The sequence below is a fragment of the Corvus hawaiiensis genome, chromosome Z (assembly GCF_020740725.1).
Source record: "Corvus hawaiiensis isolate bCorHaw1 chromosome Z, bCorHaw1.pri.cur, whole genome shotgun sequence".
Lineage (NCBI taxonomy): Eukaryota > Metazoa > Chordata > Aves > Passeriformes > Corvidae > Corvus > Corvus hawaiiensis.
Genome location: NC_063255.1, coordinates 295,388 through 316,798, shown reverse-complemented (window position 1 = coordinate 316,798; position 21,411 = coordinate 295,388). Strand labels below are relative to the sequence as shown.

General features: G+C 47.3%; 2 protein-coding genes across 3 annotated transcripts; both read right to left on the bottom strand.

Annotated features, from left to right (window-relative positions):
- Positions 1-1,948: 1,948 nt before the first annotated feature.
- RAX (retina and anterior neural fold homeobox) lies at positions 1,949-4,111 on the bottom strand. 2 transcript variants are annotated; one of them, XM_048291367.1, is made up of 3 exons: positions 3,666-4,111; positions 3,327-3,544; positions 1,949-2,779 (listed from the first exon to the last, which is right to left on the bottom strand). In XM_048291367.1, the coding sequence occupies exons 1-3, from the start codon at positions 3,931-3,933 to the stop codon at positions 2,327-2,329; spliced, it is 939 nt and encodes a 312-aa protein (XP_048147324.1). In that variant the 5' UTR covers positions 3,934-4,111; the 3' UTR covers positions 1,949-2,326. The 2 variants fall into 2 exon arrangements, with proteins under 2 accessions (XP_048147324.1, XP_048147323.1); XM_048291366.1 differs by having other exon boundaries at positions 3,315-3,544; positions 3,666-4,108.
- A 7,580-nt stretch (positions 4,112-11,691) lies between these two features.
- Positions 11,692-20,203, bottom strand: CPLX4 (complexin 4). Its single transcript, XM_048292603.1, has 3 exons — positions 19,844-20,203; positions 17,870-17,957; positions 11,692-12,332 (listed from the first exon to the last, which is right to left on the bottom strand). Exons 1-3 carry the CDS (start codon positions 20,008-20,010, stop codon positions 12,105-12,107), a joined length of 483 nt encoding a protein of 160 aa, XP_048148560.1. The 5' UTR covers positions 20,011-20,203; the 3' UTR covers positions 11,692-12,104.
- Positions 20,204-21,411: the final 1,208 nt, after the last annotated feature.

Genomic DNA, 21,411 nt, shown 5'->3' with positions numbered 1-21,411 from the left:
TGCTGCTCTGTCATTATGGTTTTATCTGCTGCCAGTCCTTGACTATCTCGAGTAACCAAGTGTCAGCGCTGGTGACAGCTGATCAGGAAGTCAGAGGCTTCTTCCCATGGCTTTACAGGATACAGAAGAATCGTAGGTAAGAGAGAAGGAGGGTAGTAATGCCAAATGTGGAAAAGCACTATTGAAATCTTGGGGAGCTGGTTATTAGCCATGAGCAATAAGCACAGGTGAGAACTTTTGGGCAGCGATTAAATGTGCTCACCTGCAGGGGGGTTTTCAGCTTCAGAGCCACAGCTGGACCGCAGCCAAGTAATGACAAGTGAGATTGTTCCTACCCTGAGAAGGAAGAGTGTGCAGAGCCTGTGCAGTCGCTCATTAGTGTGTGTCTCTTGCTGATACAGGCTGGGCTATGCAGGCACTTCTCAAGCACACCAAGAGGAATCCTTCTCTTGCAGCCACCAGAAAAGACATGCCTTCTTGCAACTCCAGCATCACGGGGGATGCAAGCAAAGCTCGCCTGTGGAAGGACCACTAGAATAAGACCTAAAAACTGAAGCAATATGATTTTTGTTCTCCTCTTTTACTCAGGTGTCCTTACTAGAGGTTAGCAGAATACCTCCCTGGTCCTGACAGCAACAGCAACTCTTTTCCTGGCAGCTCTTCCTCTCTTTGCCAAGGAAGCAAAGAGCTGTGTGCTGGGAAGGGTGGGCACCACCACAAAAGCACACACTGTAGAATTGTCAAATCCAGATCCCAGCAGGAGGGTCCCCCACAGCAGGGCTTCATTCCCCCCAAATTCAGGGGGTACCACTCACTTGGCTTCCCTTCATGCCCTGGACCAGCACAGCTCAGGGAAGGGAAGCTAGGGGTGCTGAACATAGTGTGTGCTCTGGTCCAGAGAGGCAGGTTGGATCTGCAGGGAGGCTGGGGACAGAGGAAAAGGCATTTGAAAACAAGAGGGATTCCTATTATTATCTGTAAAAGAAGCTCTCCATACAATAGATGGGGACTGCTGTGGAGAAGGCTGTGAAGGGATGTTTAGAAACTGCTGTCTAAGGTTAAAAAGCTCTCTGAAGTGAAGCTGAACAAAGCTGACATACTTGTTTCTGACAGGACTCTTAAAAGATACGCACAGATTGTGAAAATATAATTAGATGCCAGCCTTTGTCTGGCCACAACGAGTGGGAAATGGTGAAAGGAGAGGTCTCCCAGTCTGCACTGAATCATCCCCAGGACACAATGAGGGCACTTGTGCATCCTTCTCTCTTCCCTAATGAGAAACGTTAATTGCCACAACCTCCTGAGTGTGTAGAGCACCCCATGCCCAGCAGAAGAGAAGGGGTGTTTCATTACAGCTTCTCAGCCCCATTACAGGCAGTAACGGAGATAATGAAAAATAAAGAAGCCGCAGTTTTAGTTTCGGCAGCCTGGCAATGGGCACTGGGTGGGCAGGGGAACGGGCATGGCCCAGCTCTGTGCCAGCCTCCAGGGGCTGTGCTGGGCAGCCAGAGCGGGCAGGATGAGCCTGCCAGGCCCCAGCTGCGTGTCAGTGCCCAGCCAGTGACCGTCTGTCTCCCCTTGTGGCAGCGGGGCTGCAGGGGCCATGGGCCCTGGGGGTCCTGCTATTCTCCCTCTCTGCAGAGGCAGCAAGGACTGCCACTGACTCCAGCCTGCAAAGCCCACCTGAGCTGGGCACTGCTCCACAAGGGCAGCTGTGGGAGTGGTGTGCCTGGCCCAAGGACTGCCAGGGCTCCGGCCCCTCTGTGCCCACTCTCATCCGGGCATACAGCCTCCAGTGCCACAGCCAGCTTGGGCAGGGTTCTGCTGCTGAAGGAGGACAGAGAAGAGCCCACAGCCAGGCATCTCCTACCCCTCTGTGCATCACACAGAGCGGAGGGTCCAGCCTGAGATGCCCATATGGGTGAAGAAACACGATGCACAGCCTCCATGCAGATGGTGCCATTTAATGATGCAAAAGCAGAACCGCCTCTCCAGGTACAGCATCCTGGGCTCCCAGCCACCTTACACAGCTCTTTGCCCTACTGCAGCTTTTATTGCAACTAAAGCATCCAGCCAAGGAGGGAGAGCAAAAGAGATTGGTTTTCCTAAGCTATGATCAGGCCCCCAACTCTGCAGGGCTTGTGGAAAAGGGAATTAAAAGGGCCACAAAATACAAAAGCCAGTCAAGGCTGGGGGGAAAGGCTGGTGCAAGGGATAGCCCTCCTGTGCCTGGCCATCCGGGGCAGCCAAGGCAGGGTAAGGGTGTCCCTCGGGCGTTCTGGGACGCGCCTTCCCCATGGCTTTCTCCCAGGTGCTGAGAGGGAGTTCAGATTGTCTGCCAGGGTTTGCCAATGGACTGGATGTGCTCCTTAGCCTTCAGCCTCAGGGCAGCAATGCTGGTGTTGCGTGGGTCTGCCTCTTCCAAAGGGAACTTGTCCACAAAGGTGGCCCCACACTGGTAAGGCGGCGGTGGCCCCATGGCCCCCAGGGGCTGCAGCGCGTGGGTCACTGCTGGAGAGTTCAGGAAGGGCGGTGGTGTGTAGCTGCCAGGCAGGCTCTGTGGTGAGGCCACGAAGCCAGGCAGGGTCTGCAGGGCTGTGCTGCTGGGCACTGGTGGGCTGAGCCATGTCTCCAGGGGCAGGCTGCTGCTCAGAGGACCCATGGGTGTTGCCTGTGGCGAGCGGTTGAACGAGAGGATGGGCGAGTCCTGCAGCTTCATGGAGGTCACCTCCAGTTTCTCCTGCCGCCTCCACTTAGCCCGTCTGTTCTGAAACCAAACCTGCAAGCAGAGCTGTATCAGCCAGGCCCCAGGCGGTGGACAGAGGCTCGCCCCTGGGTGCAGCGGTGCACACAAAACAGAGCGAGGGAAACACGCCTTGCCGAGCTAGGGCAGAAGGGAATTTGGAGGGCTCGGGCGTTCCCCCACGACTCACAGCCCTGCGCTGAATGGAAAACAGCCCCGCAGCGGAGCTGGCCCGCCCATCCACCGCCACCGCCCTGGTACACAGCGGGTTCAGCGGCCCCGGGCTGGGACACGCCATTCAGAGGGCAGCAGCACCGACGACGCGGCTGCCGGACGCAAATCGGCCCCGAACCCCGCGCTCCAGTGGGGCCTCGCGTGGCCGCTCAGCAGCGCACCGGCCGGGCCGAGTGTGGCCGGAGCCGTGCTGCGGTCACGGGCCCGCGCGCCGCATCGGGGCTGCTCCGGCCGCCGGGACCCCGGGGCTGCGCCGAGGCGCGTCGGGCCGGGCCGTGTGCGGCCTCCCGGCACGGGGGGTCGTAGGGGCCGGACCGCCGCGGGGGCCGGGCGTTACCTGGACGCGGACCTCGGGCAGATTGACCTTCATGGCCAGCTCCTCGCGGCTGTACACGTCGGGGTAGTGGGACTTCTCAAAGGCACGCTCCAACTCGTGAAGCTGGTACGTGGTAAAGGTGGTGCGGTTTCGCCGGTGCTTCTTCTTGGGCTGTTCCTCGTCCGACGGCTTCCCCTCGCCGCTGCTGCCAGCGGGCAGCTCGGGGCTGGCGCTGCCGGGACAGTACGGCTCTGCGAGGGAAAGACAGGGGGGTCACCAGCGGGATCTCCCCGCGGGGCTCGCCCGAGGGCGTGGGGGAGCGGCGCCCACCCGTCCGCCCCCCGATGCCTGGCGTTCGTCCACAGCGCTCACCTTGGAAGCGCTCGGCGCGGCCCTGGGGCTCGGCCGGCGGCGGCTCTCCGGGCATCTTGGGCAGGCAGTGCCGGGGCCCCCGCCGGTCCGCCTCCTTGGCGCTACCGTCGGGCGGGAAGGCGCCCAACAGCCCGTCTTCCTTGGTGAACCCCAGGATAGCCTCGATGCTGTGCAGCCTCGAGGGGTTCCCCCCGGGGCTCCGCGCCGCCGGGGCAGCCAGCGAGAAGGCGCCCTCGGCCATGGCGAGCGGGGCGCCGGGCGGGTGCATGAGGCGGCTGGCCCGGGGCTCCGCCGCGGCGCTGCGGTCTCACCCGGCCCCCGGGCGGCGCGGGCAGGTCTGGCACGGTGTCGCCGGGCGGGCTGGCCTCCTTGGGGCGGGGGAGGAGTGCAGGGGGGCGGTAGGCGAGATGGAAGGCGAGGCCCCCGCGCCTCTTCGGCATGGAGGGGGAGGCAGGGCATCCCCCGGCCCCCGCCGGCCGCCCCGCCCCGCCCCGCAGGCCCCGGCCCCAGCCCCGGCCCCAGCCCCAGACGGCGCCGGGCGATGCCATCCGGGGCCCCCGAGGCGGGGCGGGGCGGCCCCCGCTGCAGCCGGGGCCGGCCCGGACCGAGCGCCGCGGCCGGAGCCCCGGGGCAGGGGCAGCACTGCCGAAAACCGCGGTGGGACGGGCGGCGAGAGGCGCGCCGGGCACGGGGGGACAGAGCCGGGCCGGCGGGAGCCGCGGGACCGCTGCCGGGGGCGCGGTAAAGGGGACTCAGCGAACGGACGGGAAGGGGCTGGAGCCCGGGGGTGCCGGGCCGGAGGACAGACGGTCCCCGGCGCGGCCCCGCGCTGTTCGGCGGCTCTCGGAGCCTCGCCGCGTTTCTCTTGCCCGACGGCTGCAGCCCAGATCCCTCCCGGACGGTTTGGTGGTGCGTCGGTTTCACGGCGACCGCTCGAAAGCTGATCCGCGGGACGATCCGAGGCCCCGGGCCGACTCGGGCACTAGCGTAAGCGCCGCTGCGCTGGTGCTCTGCGGGACACTCGCCCTGCGCCCGGTTGCTTCCAAAGGCGTTTCATAGACCAGGTGCTTCTGGGCAGGATGGACGCAGGAGGTGGACTCAGCCTTTCAGACTTCACAAGCCCGAGGAAGCTCTAAGCAATATTTGCGAGGACGTTTTCCAGTACGCTGCTATAGGACAAAGCCTGTGAGAAGAACCGATTTTGTGACCCTGTACTCCACGGTGCAAGTGGGGCTGGGGGGTAGCAGGCAGGGCATGGCTTCATGGGGGGATGTACAAAATGTTTTGAAGGTGAGGTAGGGAGACAGATCCCACACATCACGTTGTACTTGGCTTGGTGGAAGACGTGGACCCACCACAGTACCAACCAGGTAACAGCATCACATCTCCTGCATCGATATTTTTCCTGCTTTTGTCTTTCTGTCACTTTATCACTTTTCACACTAGCACTTCCCAGTTCCTCTGTACCTTTTGTCCCATCTGGTTTAAATGACAAACCCAGTAACATCCAGAGTGGTTTTCAGCCTACACTTAGCTTTGAAGATGCTTCCATTTGAAGCCTGAGGAGAGTGTATGTGAATGAAAAACACCACTGCTGCTGCTCATTCTTCCAGATATATTAGCTAGTCTAATAAGTATGACCTCTCTCAATAAATCTGCAATTTTTTTCTTCCCCTCCTGCCCCAACAGGCTCCATATCATGTAGATTTTCTCAGAGGAATCACTTCAAAGATTGGCAGTGCTTGCTTCTGCCAATGTCCACACCTTTTGCAGGTTTATGGTCTGATGTCCCAGAGTTGATTTCTTTTAGGAGTGCACGGCTTTTCCTAGATCCAGGTGAGGTTTGCCTTCACTGACTGCTTGGGGGGGTAGTTTGAGGCCAAAAGAACTCAGCCATCCGTTTGCACAGAGGGAAGAGGCTAACAGAAGAGACAAGAAAAGGTTAGTGTGGCTTTTGTGCACACTATAAAAAGCAAGTCAATACCATTGTAGGGCATTGGAGGGTACTCAAAGCAATCAGCCAGGGGCCATTGTGTTCCTTTAATCTACATGTGTGTTTCCCAGGAACTCTATTAGTGAAGATGAATGAACGGTGCAATGTCCCTAATTTCTTCTAATTTGAAACTGGGGGTTTACAGCCCTCAAAATCAGCACAAAACATACCTGTCCCTCCAGAAGCCCTGGGCAAAACTGGGAATCAGTTTTGCTTATTGTAGCTAAGAAAAATAGGAATGTGAGACGAAGGAGCAAAAACCCTTTAGTCAGTGCTATAAAGGGCATTGGATCCCGGCACAGATGCTGCTTTTTGGGTACCTGTCAAAGTTGTCAGCTACAGGATCAATAATCGATTTTTTTGCCATTAATTACAATGTGAAGGCAGCAAAAAAGCCTTCCAGCCCTGAAGCAGGGTGCTCGAGTCCCACACAGGACACAAGAGACCTTCCTCCTTGACAGAGAAGGCTCCTCTTTCCACAGCAGTAGATTGCTCTCTTTGCTCTAATTGTATTTTCCATACAGAGCTACATTTGTCACTGTAGCATCCTCCTTGCAGGCAAGTGGAATTGTTCGGAGGAAGCCTCTCCTTTGATCCCAATTTGAAAAAATACCTGACAAAAATCCCCATAACTGCATAGCAGAGCAGAGAGAGCTCTGACTCTTCCAACTCTAGATCTCTCTTTTCTCTCTTGCCATGCTTCAGGCACACACTGTGTGACACACATGAGGCATTACACTGCTCCAGGGAAGGAGGAAGTCTAATGGTTCCTCTGATTACACAGAGGTTTTAGAATGGCAAAGAACGGTAACTGAACATTTCCCTTTGGGTCTGATGTCCTGGCTGTCAGTTGAATCCCTTGCTGCCACAGAACCCTCTGGGATATGTGTCATATTAGAATGAAGCCTCAGAAACTGATGCTGTGGTACATCACAGCTTTGCAAAGACCATTGACCTTTGGAAAATTACAGGGGCAACCAGAATCAAATTTGAGAGTATTCGTTAGGGGATGAAACAGGCAGGGTATGTTACTTGCTTTTCCAAGGGATGCCCCCATTCCATCACCTTTTTTATTTTTTTTTGCAATGCATTATTGAAATTTCTGCTGAAGTTATGCCTGGAAAGTAACAAAATTTCTCAAGATGGACAATCTGTCAAGTGCAGTTGTCTGCTGTACCTCCTTCCTGTACATGTATAGTGAAGACTAAAGGGAAATAGTTTTCATCCTGTTGTTGCTGTTGAGACATACGCATGGGACGTGGTTTCACACAGTGAAGTCAGCACCATAAAATGCCACAGATTCTTCCTTCCTTTTCGCCTGCCTTTTCTTTATGTCCAGGTGAAATAATTACTGACTTGCAGAGCAGAGATTTGAAACTGAAGTCACACTGCAGGAGAGACATCACTCTCCAGACCAAAGAACTGCAGCAGGGAGGACATCCCTGAAAGATAAATGTGGCTTCCAAGGTCAGACTGCAATTCAATGGGAGGGAAGCAAGGAAAAGGAGGAAATATTCACCTAGAGGGAACCTGTACCCTCCTGCAGTTTGCATGCTCTGTATTATCCAACAGATTGTTAAAAACAACCAAAAAAAGGCTTTGCTTTTTTCCTCCCCAGAAATTCCTAAGGGTGCAGTTTCAGAACTTTCTTGAAAGCATAACGCGTGAGGAAGCTGCTGCCTCCTCCTGTCACTGCATCGCTCACACCTTTCTTGTTTTTCTGCTGAGACTTTTCTTGATCTGCCCAGGAGAGTCAGTTGCATTTTCTCTACCTCCCAGGGTCCTGTCTGGCACCCAGGAACTGCACAGAGATCTTGCTGTCCCGCTGTCTGTCCAGGCTGTGGAATAGGCTCTGGGAGCCAGGCAGCCCTTTTTGGTGGGAGCACCATGGACTGGGTGCGATGGTGCTGGGATTTAGGCTCACCATGCTCAGAGGGAGGGAGGGGAGGTTCATGCTATGAGGCTATATTAATGCAATCCTTCTTTACTTGTTTTCCAATTAGCCTAATTGAATTCAGATTGCTTAAAAGTGGGCACTAGAGACATTTATCTTGATGGGATGACGGTCTTGAGCTCCAGCGATCCTATTAACTCTAAGAACCCAAATCCCAGGTAGGGTCCGTCCAGCAGTAGCTGCCATGTGACCTAACCCTTTAATCTGCTCCTGACAGACACACAGACACACAGACACGTCTCCGTCCGTTCTCACACGTGCATAGCTGCATGCACACCCATACATGTGCATTTGTGCACAGAAATGGACACAAATATTCCCAGACTCACATACCAGTGCACGTGCACATGCGCACACATGCAGAGGCTCTCCTGTGACCTGTCCCCAAGGCTAAGCGCCTCGAGAGCTGCATGTACCTGGGGTGGTACAGGGCCTCCCCTGCCACCTCCTACCCATGTGCCTCCCCAGGCCTGCGGCTGGCAGGTAAAGACCGGAACAGCTGGTGCTGGAGGGATGAGCCCTGCAGGTGCTGCCGGGAGCAGGCAGGCACCTCCGGCAGGCTGAGGATCAGGCTCCTGCTGAGGGCAGCACAGGTTTGCCACCCTGCCCTGACTCTGCTACTCCAGACGGAGTGTGGGAGCCTCTGGTCTAACAGTGGTGCTTAAGGCAGCTTACTCTCCTGCCAGTAGCACTTCATGGGGGCTGGGTTCCCATCCTGCACCAGTCCCAAGCCACCTCCCAGTCCTGCTTGTCTCTGCCAGCCCAGACATTTTTTTGGAATCTCATTAATTGCTTGTTTGGTGATTCTGACTGTACTTTCTTCTCTGACCCTTTAAACTGTGAAAATGCTGATCCTATATCTGCTGACAAATTTAATTAGATCCTTTAAAGCACCAGATGCTTTCAGTAAGATTTTCAGGATGTCCCAGGCACATTTTAATTCAAAGGTCAAAAGCCTTAAGATTGTTTATTTTGTTGTTTTATAGATAGGACAATTCAGTCTGTAAAGCAACACAACAGTGTGGAGACACTAGCAAGTTTTATACCAATGCAGAGGGAAATGCATTGAGCCTCACAAACCTCAGGCTGATTGAGCTGAGCTGGTGACTCTTTTATCTACTTTATGTAAAGACCTCCTAAAAGACCCCACTTGTCTTTCCAGATAGATAATTAGATTCCATGGTGCCATGTGAGAGCAGGATCCCAAGAGGGAGAAATTGGATCAGAAGTCTTGTTGGTTTTAGGCAAAATAACTCTGATGCTTGAGGGACCTACTGAAGATAGGTTTTCTTCAGTAAAGGAATGACCTGTTGGATAAGAGCCATTTAAGGCACCAGGACATCCTCTGGAAAAAGCAAGGAAGGTCAGAACTTGTCAACTCTGTGTTTCTTAGTTAAGAAAGAAATGAGCAAGAAGAAAATGTGTATTTTCTTGGTGCTGCAATGAGGAAAATATTGGATAACAGGTTTTCAAGCAAGTCTGTTCGATTTATATTTAAAGACTGATTGATGAAAGAATTTTCCCAAGCTCTATTTGTAGGAAGGAATCTCAGCTTCCTTTTACTGTTAGCAAACTGGCTGTGTTCAGTGAAACCAGAAACTACCTACAAGAACATTTAACACATGGTTGGGAGGAGTGTTTTTAGAAAGTGCTTGTGTGCTCAGCAGAAACATTAGGGGAAAACTGGCAATCAACTTGAAATGTGACAAAGGATTCTAGCCGAAAATAGGTAAAAGACATACAAATAAATGTATTTGCCAAATAAATGTAATTTGCCTTAATCAAACGTTCCACATATGATGAACACACAAAGCTGTGTGCTGCCCTCTCTGGTTTTGGCAGACACGGAGGCAGGCACCACTGTGACTGTCAGTGATAATGAGGTTTTTAAAGGCAGCAGCTTTTCTCTGGCCTTTTTCTGTGTCTCAGTGTCTGTGGCAGTGCACCAGGAGGTGGTAGGGAGACTCTCCCTCGCCACCTTGGCACCCAGCAGCTGTCGGAGCAGGAGGGAGGGGAACCTCTCTTGCTTGCCCTTCTCTCTGCCTCACAGCAGAGGTGACTTTGCCAAAAGGATAATTTGGCCTCCTTTCCAAGTGACCAGTAAAACACTGCAGGCATAGCACAGGCTCACATCCTCCCTGAGATGCTCTGCCTGTCTACCTCTTGTCACTGTCCCCATGTAGCTGTGGGTGACTGCTGACCCATCTGCAGGAACAGGGACTGTCCCAGGCAAGTGTGGAAAGGCGCTGCTCAGGTTTGGTGGGCTGCCTGGTGCAACCATTGCTTTACCTGTGGAATCTGTGTTATCCAGACTTTTCCTGTACCTCTTCCTGGGGACGGATCCTCCCTGGTGGTGATGGGATCTTCCAGGATCCATGGGATGACTTAACTTCTCTCCACAAAGCCCTGTAACTCTCTGGGGCTTGGCAGAGCCCCCACTGTTCTGTGGGTGTCTTGGGGTGACTTTATGATGTGTATCCCATATCGCTGCCCTATGCCCAGAAATTAATTCTTGTGCCTTTCTAAGCCTTTAAACTAGCCTGAGAGGAGGAAGGAAAAACTGAGCAAAACTTTTTCAAAGCAGTTTGCAGCTTGTTCAAGGTCACACAGAGAGAGCGATTTTTTTTTTCCAGCTGTGGTGGGGGAGCAAGGAAGCACCCGGCTTGCAGGTTTTTTTTTTTCCAGTCAGCTTTTGGCCAGTTTTTCAGTTTCTTTTTCTCCAGAGAGAGACTGAGAGTTGAACTTTTTTTTCCTTCCCTGGAATTTCAGATTTTCTCCCTTTTCTGCTGGACTACTTCAGTATCAGAGCACATCGGGAGGACTTTCCACTGAGCACAGAGGGCCTGGCCCTGGGCCAAGCCCCAGCTCCGAGGAGACCAAAGGGAGGACTCTAACACTTTGCCAGGTTTTTTTCTTCACAGCGAAAGATTTTATTATTTAGCATTATTTTCCTTTTCCTGTGTGTTTGTTAAATAAATAGTTTTTATCTCTTTCACTTTCCTTCAAGGAAAATTTATTTTTCCCGAACCTGGTGGGAGGAGGGGTGGTTGTGCCTTCTCTCAGAGGATATATCTCTAAATTTGACCAAACCGGAACAGTGGGGCTGGAGGACATGACCCAAAACAGGCAAAGGGGGCTCAACACAGAGTGGTTTTCACACCTGGAGTGTGCTGTGGTTGTATCTTGTGCACTTCACAGAACAATACATGGGGCCAGGATCAAGGAAGAAAGAAGAGAGAAGAGAAGAGAAGAGAAGAGAAGAGAAGAGAAGAGAAGAGAAGAGAAGAGAAGAGAAGAGAAGAGAAGAGAAGAGAAAGCGAAAAGGAAGGAAGCAAGCAAGCAAGCAAGGAAGGAAAAGAGAAAGAAAGGAGATAAACCATACTTAGTGCATTTGTTAATTTAAAACGAATATTTTTACTTGATTGGGTGGAGACAGAAAGAGAGAGAGATAAAGAGACTTATAAACCTGAAGGAAGGTGCTACATGTATTCACTTCCAAACTTAATTCCCAGGCTAGCTCTTGGAGAACTTATGAAGCCATTCATTTCATAGAATTCCTTGGGAGTCAAAGCCTGGGTGTCTCATAGCCTCAGGCAGATTCAGAATTAGTGAGAGCTATGCCTTTCCTCAGGTTTAGGTGTCCTACCCTGGCATAACCTTCCATGTTTAGCCTTTGATGGAGACAACTCCCAGAATCAGCGTGAGGAGCTGGTTTTAGCCTATCCAAGTTTTGTGCTGGTACCTCAAGCCTCAGAATTTGGCACACAGAGCAGCCAAGCAAAGGGTCACTGCTGTCCCTTGATGTTTGAAGTGTCTTTGAGAGGCTGGGAAATGAAAGCAGACTGGAGAAGCCTGCACTGCTCCAGAGCAGGGCTCACTGAGAGCCACCAAGCCTTACTTTCCTACGAGTCCCCACTCAGTGTATTTGACAACATTTTTGACCCATGCTGTTGAGTTACATGCTTCATTTTTTGCCTTTTGCTAAACTTAGTGCAGAGATGATTAAAAAAATCAAGGTTTTTCAGCCAATGTCAATATTTGAACACTGCGTTTGCCTCAAGATGTTTGAAACAGACATGTTTTTATAAGAAATACATGTGTTTATTTCTGAAAGCAGGATTAAATATGCGGTTACCTCCATGTGATGTATCAGAAGCACAATTTTGTTCAAACACACATATTTAATAGCATTTCAATCTCTTGGAAAAAATGGGAAAAGGCACATTTTTTCCCCAATATTAACTTCTTTAAAGACATTTTTTCCATGGGAGAAAAGGTTATGTTCAAAACTGAGGATCAGTCCTAACTTCCTTCTAGGCAGTCCCAGCAGGTACATTTTCACTCTCCCCTCAGGATTTTAAGTCTCTCTCTCATCAGTTTTCTATATTTACACTGAATGGTCTAGAGCTACGTGCATCCCTCTGCCTGCTCTCCCTCTGCAGCCCCAGCAACACAAGACTGAAGTTATAGCCCCTGGGCAGTGGTGGCTCTTCTACATCATGGAGCATTTCTGCTCAGCCGCCTGTTTCATCTCAGTGAAGGTGGCTTGTGCCTTTTCTTTGATGGCATCCATGTCCATATTCTGGATGTTCTGCAGCTGGCCCAGGATAGAGTCCTTGTCCTCTTCCTCCTCCTGATCTTCTGCCACCATCTTCTGAAGGTCTTCTGGCAACCCCACATCATCTCCAGCCATCTGTATTTGATTCTCATCCAATTCACTCTAAAGCAGGAAACAAAACCAGCAAATGAGAGTATTTCTGCTCTCCCAGGATCTACCAATGAGCCTCTTGTTTTGTTCTTTTTTTTTAGGTTTTTAGGGAGAATGGAAACAGATGCACAAATTTTTCAGTCAAAATTTTTGAGTGCAACTTGTGAATTCAGGGCCTCAATCAGTTTCCATGCAAGTTCTAAGATTTTTCAGGCAATGTCAATTATATTTCTTTGAAGGGCTTCAGCACTGTCAAAACTGAAGCCCTCAGTGTCACTTGCCATTTTAGAAACCTTTGCCATGCTGATAGTGCAGGAATTCCATTCCAAGTTATTTGTATCCCCCAAAACCATGCTGCAAGACACCGCCAAGCCTGTCAGCTGCTCTGCTGTGCCTATCAGCTTCTGCTCAATGAAGGAAGAGCTCTAGAAAAGCTGTGGTACCATTTCCTTATTCAATTGTTGGGAGGGGATTTTTAAGGTATCAGCACTAAACTGAAGCCTTCTGGAAGAAAGAAAAAAACTTCGGGATGAATTACTGGAAAAAGGGTCCCCCATCTTCCCAAACAGTGTCTAAACTCTGTCTAGATCTTTGATTGGCCTCTCTGAGTTGTGATGAAGAGCAGGGGCTGCCTGGCACATAATCAGTGTTGCAGTGCTGGTAAGTGGGGTAATAGGAAGACCTAGACAACAAACGAGAGGAGGAAGGTTGGGTGTTAGTCTGAGAAAGCAAAAGGAGGCAGGAGAAGAAACTGGTTAAGCAATTAAAAGGGCTGAGATTGCAGTAAGCACTACATACACTTGCTTCCTGCCTGCCCCCCGAAACACTCCATCACTGGGATTATGTCAATTTTTCAAACAATGGTGATTTTGTTCACATTTTCTCGTGGATTCTGATGGATCCAGAGCTCAGAACAGGATATTTTGACACAGTTCACACATCAAAGATGAACATTAATGCCTCATTACATCTCCAAAATGAAGCATGACAGCAGCAAAGGCCTGATATGAATAAGCAGCAATGCTATCAGCAGGAGGTGTTTTTTAGAGTGAGGGGTCTGGGTTTTGCATGAATGAAAGGACAAATGAATGCAAGGACATATATGAGCGATGTCTGTGTTGTTGTAGGCCTTAGCAAGGACAGGCAGACTGGGGGTGGTTGGCCGCATAACCACTATTTACTGTTCCATATTTCCATACTTTATGTTTGCAATAACTGTACTTCCCTTTAATCTGATTTCTCCCCATTATCTCATGTGAAACTGCGGAGAGCTCTAGCAGGATTGTTACTGCTGTGTGGATAAAATGGGTGAGGACATCTCTTCCCCTTTTTGGGTAAGGGTTGCTGCAGTCAGATCTGTGGGAACTAGAAACACTCTCCCAATCAGAAGAGATATTCTTTATTGATTGTGTAGCAGGAAAAAATGTGTTAAGCTTTTATTCAGCAGCTGATGGCTACCAGAGGAGTTAGCCCTTTTGAAATCCTCAGCAGTAGCAGTAGAGGATAATAAAAAAGACACTGTTAATTACTGAAAAAGTGTGCCTAATCAGACGATCACACATGTTCTTTTCTTTAGAATTATTTCTAATTTAAGGCATCATCACTGCATGCTACTGTAGTGATTCACATCTTTGGCAATGTAAACAATTGTCTGGCATGTTCTTGCACCAAAGCCCGCTGTCCTGTGGAAGTCTGAGATGTGATGCGCAACAGTTTGGGGCTTCAAAGTGTTCTCTGACCAAAAAAGAATATATTGAGATATAGTCTAAAGCAGTACAATTCTGCCAAGCCACCTGCTTCTACCCACTTGGCATTTAGCTTGAAAAGACCTAAATTTAGCTTCAAAAGGGTGGGGCTGCTCAACAAGAAGCAAAGAAGCACATGATATGTGTAGCCTCTTCTCTTCCTTCTAAAATTTGACAGTTTGATTCTTGCTTACTTTGATTTGAAATGGAAAAGTGAACACAGAAGCTACATCTATTCTACTAAATTAAATATGCCTGGCACAGGTCTCTTGCCCCAAGGCCAGCTGGCCTGGAAAAACCCACTGGGATGCTATTGAACTCTGTCGCCCTGCCGAACAGGGTGGTCCCATCAAACTGCCGATTGGGAATGCCTGTCCTAACTCCCAAACTGGCCCTGGGAACTGCTTGGGAGGGTGCCCAGGCCAAAAGTGGGTCAGATATTATTCTGACAATTAACAGCATAGGCAATAGTGTCTGAGTGCATGGTAATATTTTTTGACGCTGACTATGCATCTGATGTAGTCAGTCCCAGATCTGTTTTGCTATAGATGCAATAGAGTTCTTTACATATACAGTGATACACGCAGAAAACTGTCTAAATATCTGCTTTGTTACAATTTGTTGGTAAAGTCCTCTGCCTAAATTAAGGTGCAAATGTCCAGTTCAAGGGTACCAACTTTATTTTGTAACACATTAAGTGTGTACAGAAATGAGAAAAAAGGAGAGTGAAAGAGAGAGAGAGGGAGGATTGAGATAGTGCTAGCAGGAGATGGTCACCATCTGATATCACAGGGGAAGTTCCTTCTTTAGCTACCACAGGTAAAGGACATGGTTTAACATTAGACAGCCCCATGACCACCGGGTTGGAAGAGCAATCTCCCTCAGCGAGAAGCACAGTCCGTGCCCACCTGGTGGGAAGAGCAATCTCCCTCAGGGAGAGACAGCTTCTTCCACTAAAAGTTTTGTCAAACTCCCTCAAAGTGAGATGACGCCCTCCAGGCAGAGAGACAAACAATCAAAGTTTGGTATTGCTTGTTAAATGGCACTTTCAGTTCTCTGACCAATGATGTTGAAGTCCTCTGTGCAACTTAAGGAGCAAAGAAAACCAAATGCTGGTTCAACACTGCTTATATGAAGTCTGCTTGCAAACAAAAAAGAACAAAGCTCACAGACTAATCCACAGGGGAAGCAAACTCTTTTCCAGCATTGCTGTGTGAGATACTGCTTTCCTTATGCCTAACTTACCCTGTCATAACATTTACCTATGCTGATGTACAGAGAGCCTTAGGTAGCTGGCTCCAGACCTGATCCTGTGATTCATCACCTATAAGGCACCAGTAACATACAAAATCAGAGTTCACCTTGCCTTGACCTGCAGGTGGGATTTTTGATTAGCAATACAGCAGCCCCACCGTCCTTATGCCAATGAAGGGCTGCAGGTACCTCACAAGTACGAGGAGCCATAGGTTGGAACCAGCAGCCCTCCTCCCCAGAAACACCCTTAGAGATTCCGGACATCACAGCCTGGAGCACAGACCTGGTGAGTGGGGACTGGTCCCTCCTGATATTTGCACTGGGACTCCATTTTTCCACAGCTCATGCCCGTGTGTTTAGACCTTGCAGAAATTCATTGATTACTGAATCCCAGTTCAGGAAAAAGGCAGCAAGTGGATAAGAGAGTTTGGTGAGGTTTTTTGGTTTTTTTTTTTAAATTATTATTAAAATATCAGTGTCTGTACATAATATTTTTAAAATGTTTTGTGTGAATGTGACGCACTGAATACTCCAAAGATGAAAAAGTTGTCCATAGATCAAATGTCTCATGGCTAAAAACATCTTTCTGATGATAAACCTAAGTTGACAACTCTGTTAATAGGATTAGTTTCATTAAGGGTCTACTTTCTCTTATAAATCTGGCCCAGATAGCACGGAGCTTTAGATTTTACATGGCAAAGGGGGCCCTGCTTAGTCCTGAAATTCATGCTTTTACTTAAAATGCTTGCTAGTGATTGATACTGGTAATATTCAGTGTTTCCAGCCCATACTAGGCTACCTGAAATGACTTTTAATTTTCAAAATAATTAATGCATTATCACAAGTCTGAGAGCATTTTGCTGCCAGCATGTTGTATCCCAGCATTGAATTTTTTTCAGGGACACATAGTGTGCATGTAATAATTTAATTTTCTTCCTGCTATAACATGTTTTTGTAAGGGCTGAGGAAAACCAAGATATATGCTATATAGGGAGAAACAAATGCGGAAAAACGTATCCTGCAATATTGTTTGCTGGCTAAGGGCTACTCTCCTACCTTGGAGACAAGTCTTCTATTGTTATTACTGAAATTTGGCTCCAGACAGAACTTAGTGTATGCCAAAGCCGAGATCCTGCTGGAGATAGGTCAGATCACCACTGCTTGCTTGTGTGTCTTGAGCTTGAGGTGCTCAGCCAAGGGGGACTGGAGACCTGGTTACCATCTCAAGCTGAAAAAAGCACTACAAGTGGGAGAATTTCAAAACCACAGAGACACCCAGCTGCACTGATGTTTAGTTGAGACCTGGGCACTCAAGTATCCTGGAGCTTTCCAAAGCAGCCCCTCTTGGAGCTGAAAGCTCTGGCAAGATGCTGGGTAAGTGCTACTCAGGAGCTGTCTCAGCATATGCCTCCAAAAGGAAAGCAAAGCCTAATGATATTTTACTCCTCGGCTGCTAATTAAAATGCTGGTGTTTAGAGACTTAGGCCTCCAATCCAATCAGTCACTTAGAATCTTGGACTTAATTTTTTTGCATAATTAATCTTTCTGTAATTAAACTCACCCTCAGAGTATGTTGTCCAGCTAGAGCACCAGAAGAACCAGGCTCTTAGGGGTGGAATACATCTTAGCTGACTTCAGCTGTCACCTGAAGAGACATAGCCACCAGGAGGTGACCCAGCTCCATCTTAAATGCTTGTTTAAAAGCTTGGCTAGATGAGGCTACAAGTCCTGGTCTCTTTCTGTTGATAATGAGTCCCTAAATGACGTGTTTGGATTAAGCACTACATTTTTTTGCAGTTAAATTACAGGAGATGGATTCTTTACCTTCCTCCATTTTAATTAATCAAAAGCACTGGAAAGTACTGATCAGAAAATGAGTGGTAATGAGCTGGCAGGTGAGTAATACAAATAAACTCTCAAACTGCTAAGAACCACCACACATTTCCTTGAGGGGTATAAATGAAATATGCCAACATCTTCCCACTAGTGATAGGTCAGAGCAAATGTGTGATCCAAATCCCTGGAGAAATATTCTGTCCTGTATTACCTCTCTCCTGCCCATGGCACAAGCTTACAAAATAACACCATAATTAAAAAAAATATTTTAAATAAGTGAGATCCATGGATGTTTACCATAGGTTTAGTGCTAAAGCCTGTACTTTGCTAAACTTTTGCTAAATAAGGGTTCTGCAGTTAAAACCCTGAAAACAAGATGATGAGAAAATAATGAGTGAGTCTCCCCTCTAAACCAGGAAAACCACTTTGAATACAGTAGAGAGCTATCCTTTTTTGTATCCAGGTGACTTCATGTCAGGAAAAAGCTGTCAATCTAACTGTGCTCTCTGTCATGATCCAGAAGCTATTGCAGCTGCTGCCTGCTTTTAAAAAGCTTCCAGATTTCTCTGCTGCTTGAAGCTTTTGCTTTCAATATTTTGGTTTTCCTGGGAATATTTGACAGTGTCAGGATCACTAAGGAAAAAGGAACAGGCAGTTTAAAATTGTTTGAAATTTGGCCTCTGGACTAGATGAGCTCATGAGCTACAGGCTTACCTTGGGCAGTCTGTACTTTTCTCTCAGGTGAACCCTCAGAACGGCTCGCTCTGCTTTTTTCTGTGCAAATGCTGCATCTCTTTCCATCCTGGAAATCAGAACAAATGTTCCTTCAAGATGTTAATAAATACAATCTTTTGCACGGAACCAGTTGCTTGGCTGCAAAAAGTTACACACGGGAGTTATTCCCCAAGTAACTTGTCCAAAGGCACAAAAGGAGCAATACCAATAAAGTGATGCCAAGGGGCCACACTTCCTGTGCTTCTGTCACCTGTGAATTTTCCTGGTCTTTCCTTGTCCATTCATTGTTTCACAAGGGCAATGAATTCTAAAGCTTCCCTGTATGGAAAAGCACTGAATTAATCTGTGATTTTATAAAATGTTTTCATTAGATTTAAGGATTGGTCTGCACAAATATTTTTTTAGATTACATATGTGCATATTACATACTTGCAAAATGTATCTCCTCAAAGATTTTTGGTAACATTTGATAACACTCACCTTTCACCCCCCTCTCCCTTTAATTTCCTTTTTCCCCTGGTAGCATTTTCATGGAAATTCTATTGCAAAATTGATCTTGTTTCAGCATAGGTATTTTGGCACATAAAAGCTACTGGCAAAATGAAATATTACTTTTCCTCTGTTTCCAAAATGAGTTTTTGGATTTCTCTCTCTCTAAAAACAAAACCCCCACAAACAAACCTAAAATCTGAGGAGGACGCAAAGCCTAGTTGGTTGCGGGTTCAAAACTGAGCACAACTTCAGCAAGGCACATTTACTTTTCTGGTCTCCATTCCTGCACAGCTGAACACTGGGCAAAATCCAGGGACCCCTGAAACAGGAACATGCTCTGCCCACGCCAGAGATTTCTGACACAGAACCACATCTCTTCCTGAGATGATCTTTTCTTTTAGAGTTTCTAACAGTCCTATAGGGGTACTCCTGCCCTGCTTCCTCACTACGGTTCAGTATGGAAAGGACACATGCACCACTTAAAAACAGTATAGAAGTAATTCTTTTCCCAGGCATTTCCCTGTCCCAGGAATCCTGTGTTGCTTCTCAGTCTCCATAAAACATCTTCCTGCCAGCAGGTGGTCATTCCTCTTTTAAATACCCCCTGACATAAGGCAGAGCAAAACATTCTGTGTTTTTTTCCAGACTAAATAACACCTCTTCAGGGTTTCCTGATAGAAATGTCTGATGCTAAATACAGACCTGGATACCTCAAATTCTGTCAGTCATTAACCCCGTACCTATAATCATCTTACAAGAAGGATTTACACAACCATTATGTAATTGACCATTAGAGGAACAGATGCATTTGAGATTTAAAAGTCAATCGTTTTATTTATAATTGTGCATAATTTGAACTCCTGCATGCCAAGTCCTCCATTTTACTTGTTTTCATAAACACAGGAAGAGATAAAGATTGTCTTTACAGTCAAAATTGAGACTTAATTAATTTTAAAATTCTGCTTTATTTAGTGGATTTTAGAAAAAAACCAACCATCTTAAACCTTTGCTCAAGATAAATGAGCATTTAATATAGCACCCAGTACTTTTTCAGGTCTGCCATAATAAATGTGTACAACGAAATATTACCTATTGAAAGAATACTCGACATGGAGCTCTAGGAGAACAAATCATATACATTTGAGAATTAAATACAAACATCTTGGAAAATTTTTCTAGATAAAGTAACATCACCTAGGAATGAATCCAGCATATGAAGCTGCGGAGATAGCAGGAAAGCATAGGAGAGAGTTGCAGGGGGGGCAGGAAGAAGGAACATAATATTTTATCATTTCCAGTTGGGGAACTTTTGTTTTGGAAAGTCTTTTTAGCAAAGATTCATCTGCTTCTAAAAAAAAAATACTGAAGAGCTGCATGTTTGGCTTTTTCTTGGGTTATTTTTATCTGCATAAAGTTACCAAGAATTAGCCCCGTGCTCATAATAAGGGAACAGGTACTCACTTCTCCTCAACCATTTGCTTTTGATATTCCTCATACTCCTCTCTGGTCATTCCTGCAGCTGCTGCTGGATCAGAAGGAGTGCTTTCTTCTTTGCTTTCTTCCCCTCCACCTCCAAGTCCCAAATTCTTTACCTGGTTGCTCAACATACTTTTCATTAGAAAGGCCATCTTCTCAAAAAAAAAAAAAAAAAAAAAAAAAAAGAAAAAAAAGAAAAAGAAAAGGAGCTATAAGAAAACAACTACAAGAAAGCCAAACAAAAAATGTTTTCAAACACAACAGTTGTAAGCGAGAGAGTTTCTACAGCCACATCAGCTCTTCAAGGGCACAGTGCTAGTGAAACGTGAATGCCAAAACCAGTTTGTCAGCCATAATCTGGATTAAAGAGTGAACTCCTTAATATATAGAGGCAGATGGTTCAGATTACTCCAAAAAAATCATTAGATGCAGCTACCTACTTTTTCCATTAATACTTTAAGCTAATTGTACATGCACACACACAAATCAATTATAGTGTGCAATAGCAATGTTGATATCTTCAGTTTTGAAGCTCTCTCTCACTTTCACAGAAATCACAACATTCCCTTGATCTGAATTGAAAACCTGCTTGACTCAATAGCCATAGTAAAACAGCAAAATTCAGGCTGCTGAGTGGTAAACACTCAGATTTGAGATTTGAAAACTTGAATTCTTCATTAAGCAAAAACACTGATTCTTTTTATCCCACTGGACAGAAAGTATTTGGTACAGTTTTTCTTCAGCCCTTCTTCACATGGTTGATTTATCTCCCAGATGAATGAGGCATCACTGCTATGATTACTTTATTTCAAGAAAGTAACCCCAAAGGAAGCGAGATCTTCTTACTGTTCTTTCTTTTGGGTTTCTGTCAGCTCTTGCCCAGGCTGTCTCCATCTACATCCCTGCTTTGGTGCTGCATAGAACACCTGCTGTTTGTAATCCTAATTGCTGATAAAGAATAAATAAGTCTGAGTGTGTATGCCATGAAACAGTCTGGATACCTTTTGGGTGTAGATTGTTTCTGTAGGTCCTCATCTTTCAAACTTTTATTTGCATCATTAGCCTCACCAGGTCTACCCAGGTGAAGATTTCCAGGATCTGCTACCTAGGTCATAGACTATTTTAGGAAAGAAAATCACCTGCTAGGTCTCCAAAATTCATGAGTTTGGGTTTTGAGCATTTATCCTACTGCAGTGACTGCACATGCCTTAATGCAACATTCTGGAATTTTGATTATCTAAATGGTTCTCCCAGCACTCTCATAATTTCAATGAGAACTGAGAGATGGGAGGATTCCAGTTTGCCTAATGCCTTAATATATATTACAGCCTTTCTAATTAAAGCAGACCTATTACTACTAAAAAAACAAAACCAAAAACCAACCAACCAAAGCCCCCCCCAAAACCAAAAACAAACCCCAGGACGTTCTGAAATCCTGGATTACTAGTAACTAAACAAGAAACTTTAACTTTCTTTTTGAAACTCCCACTCAGAATCATGAAATCCAAGTCATCCTCATCTTTATTTAAAATTCTCCTAGCTGGAACTTTGCA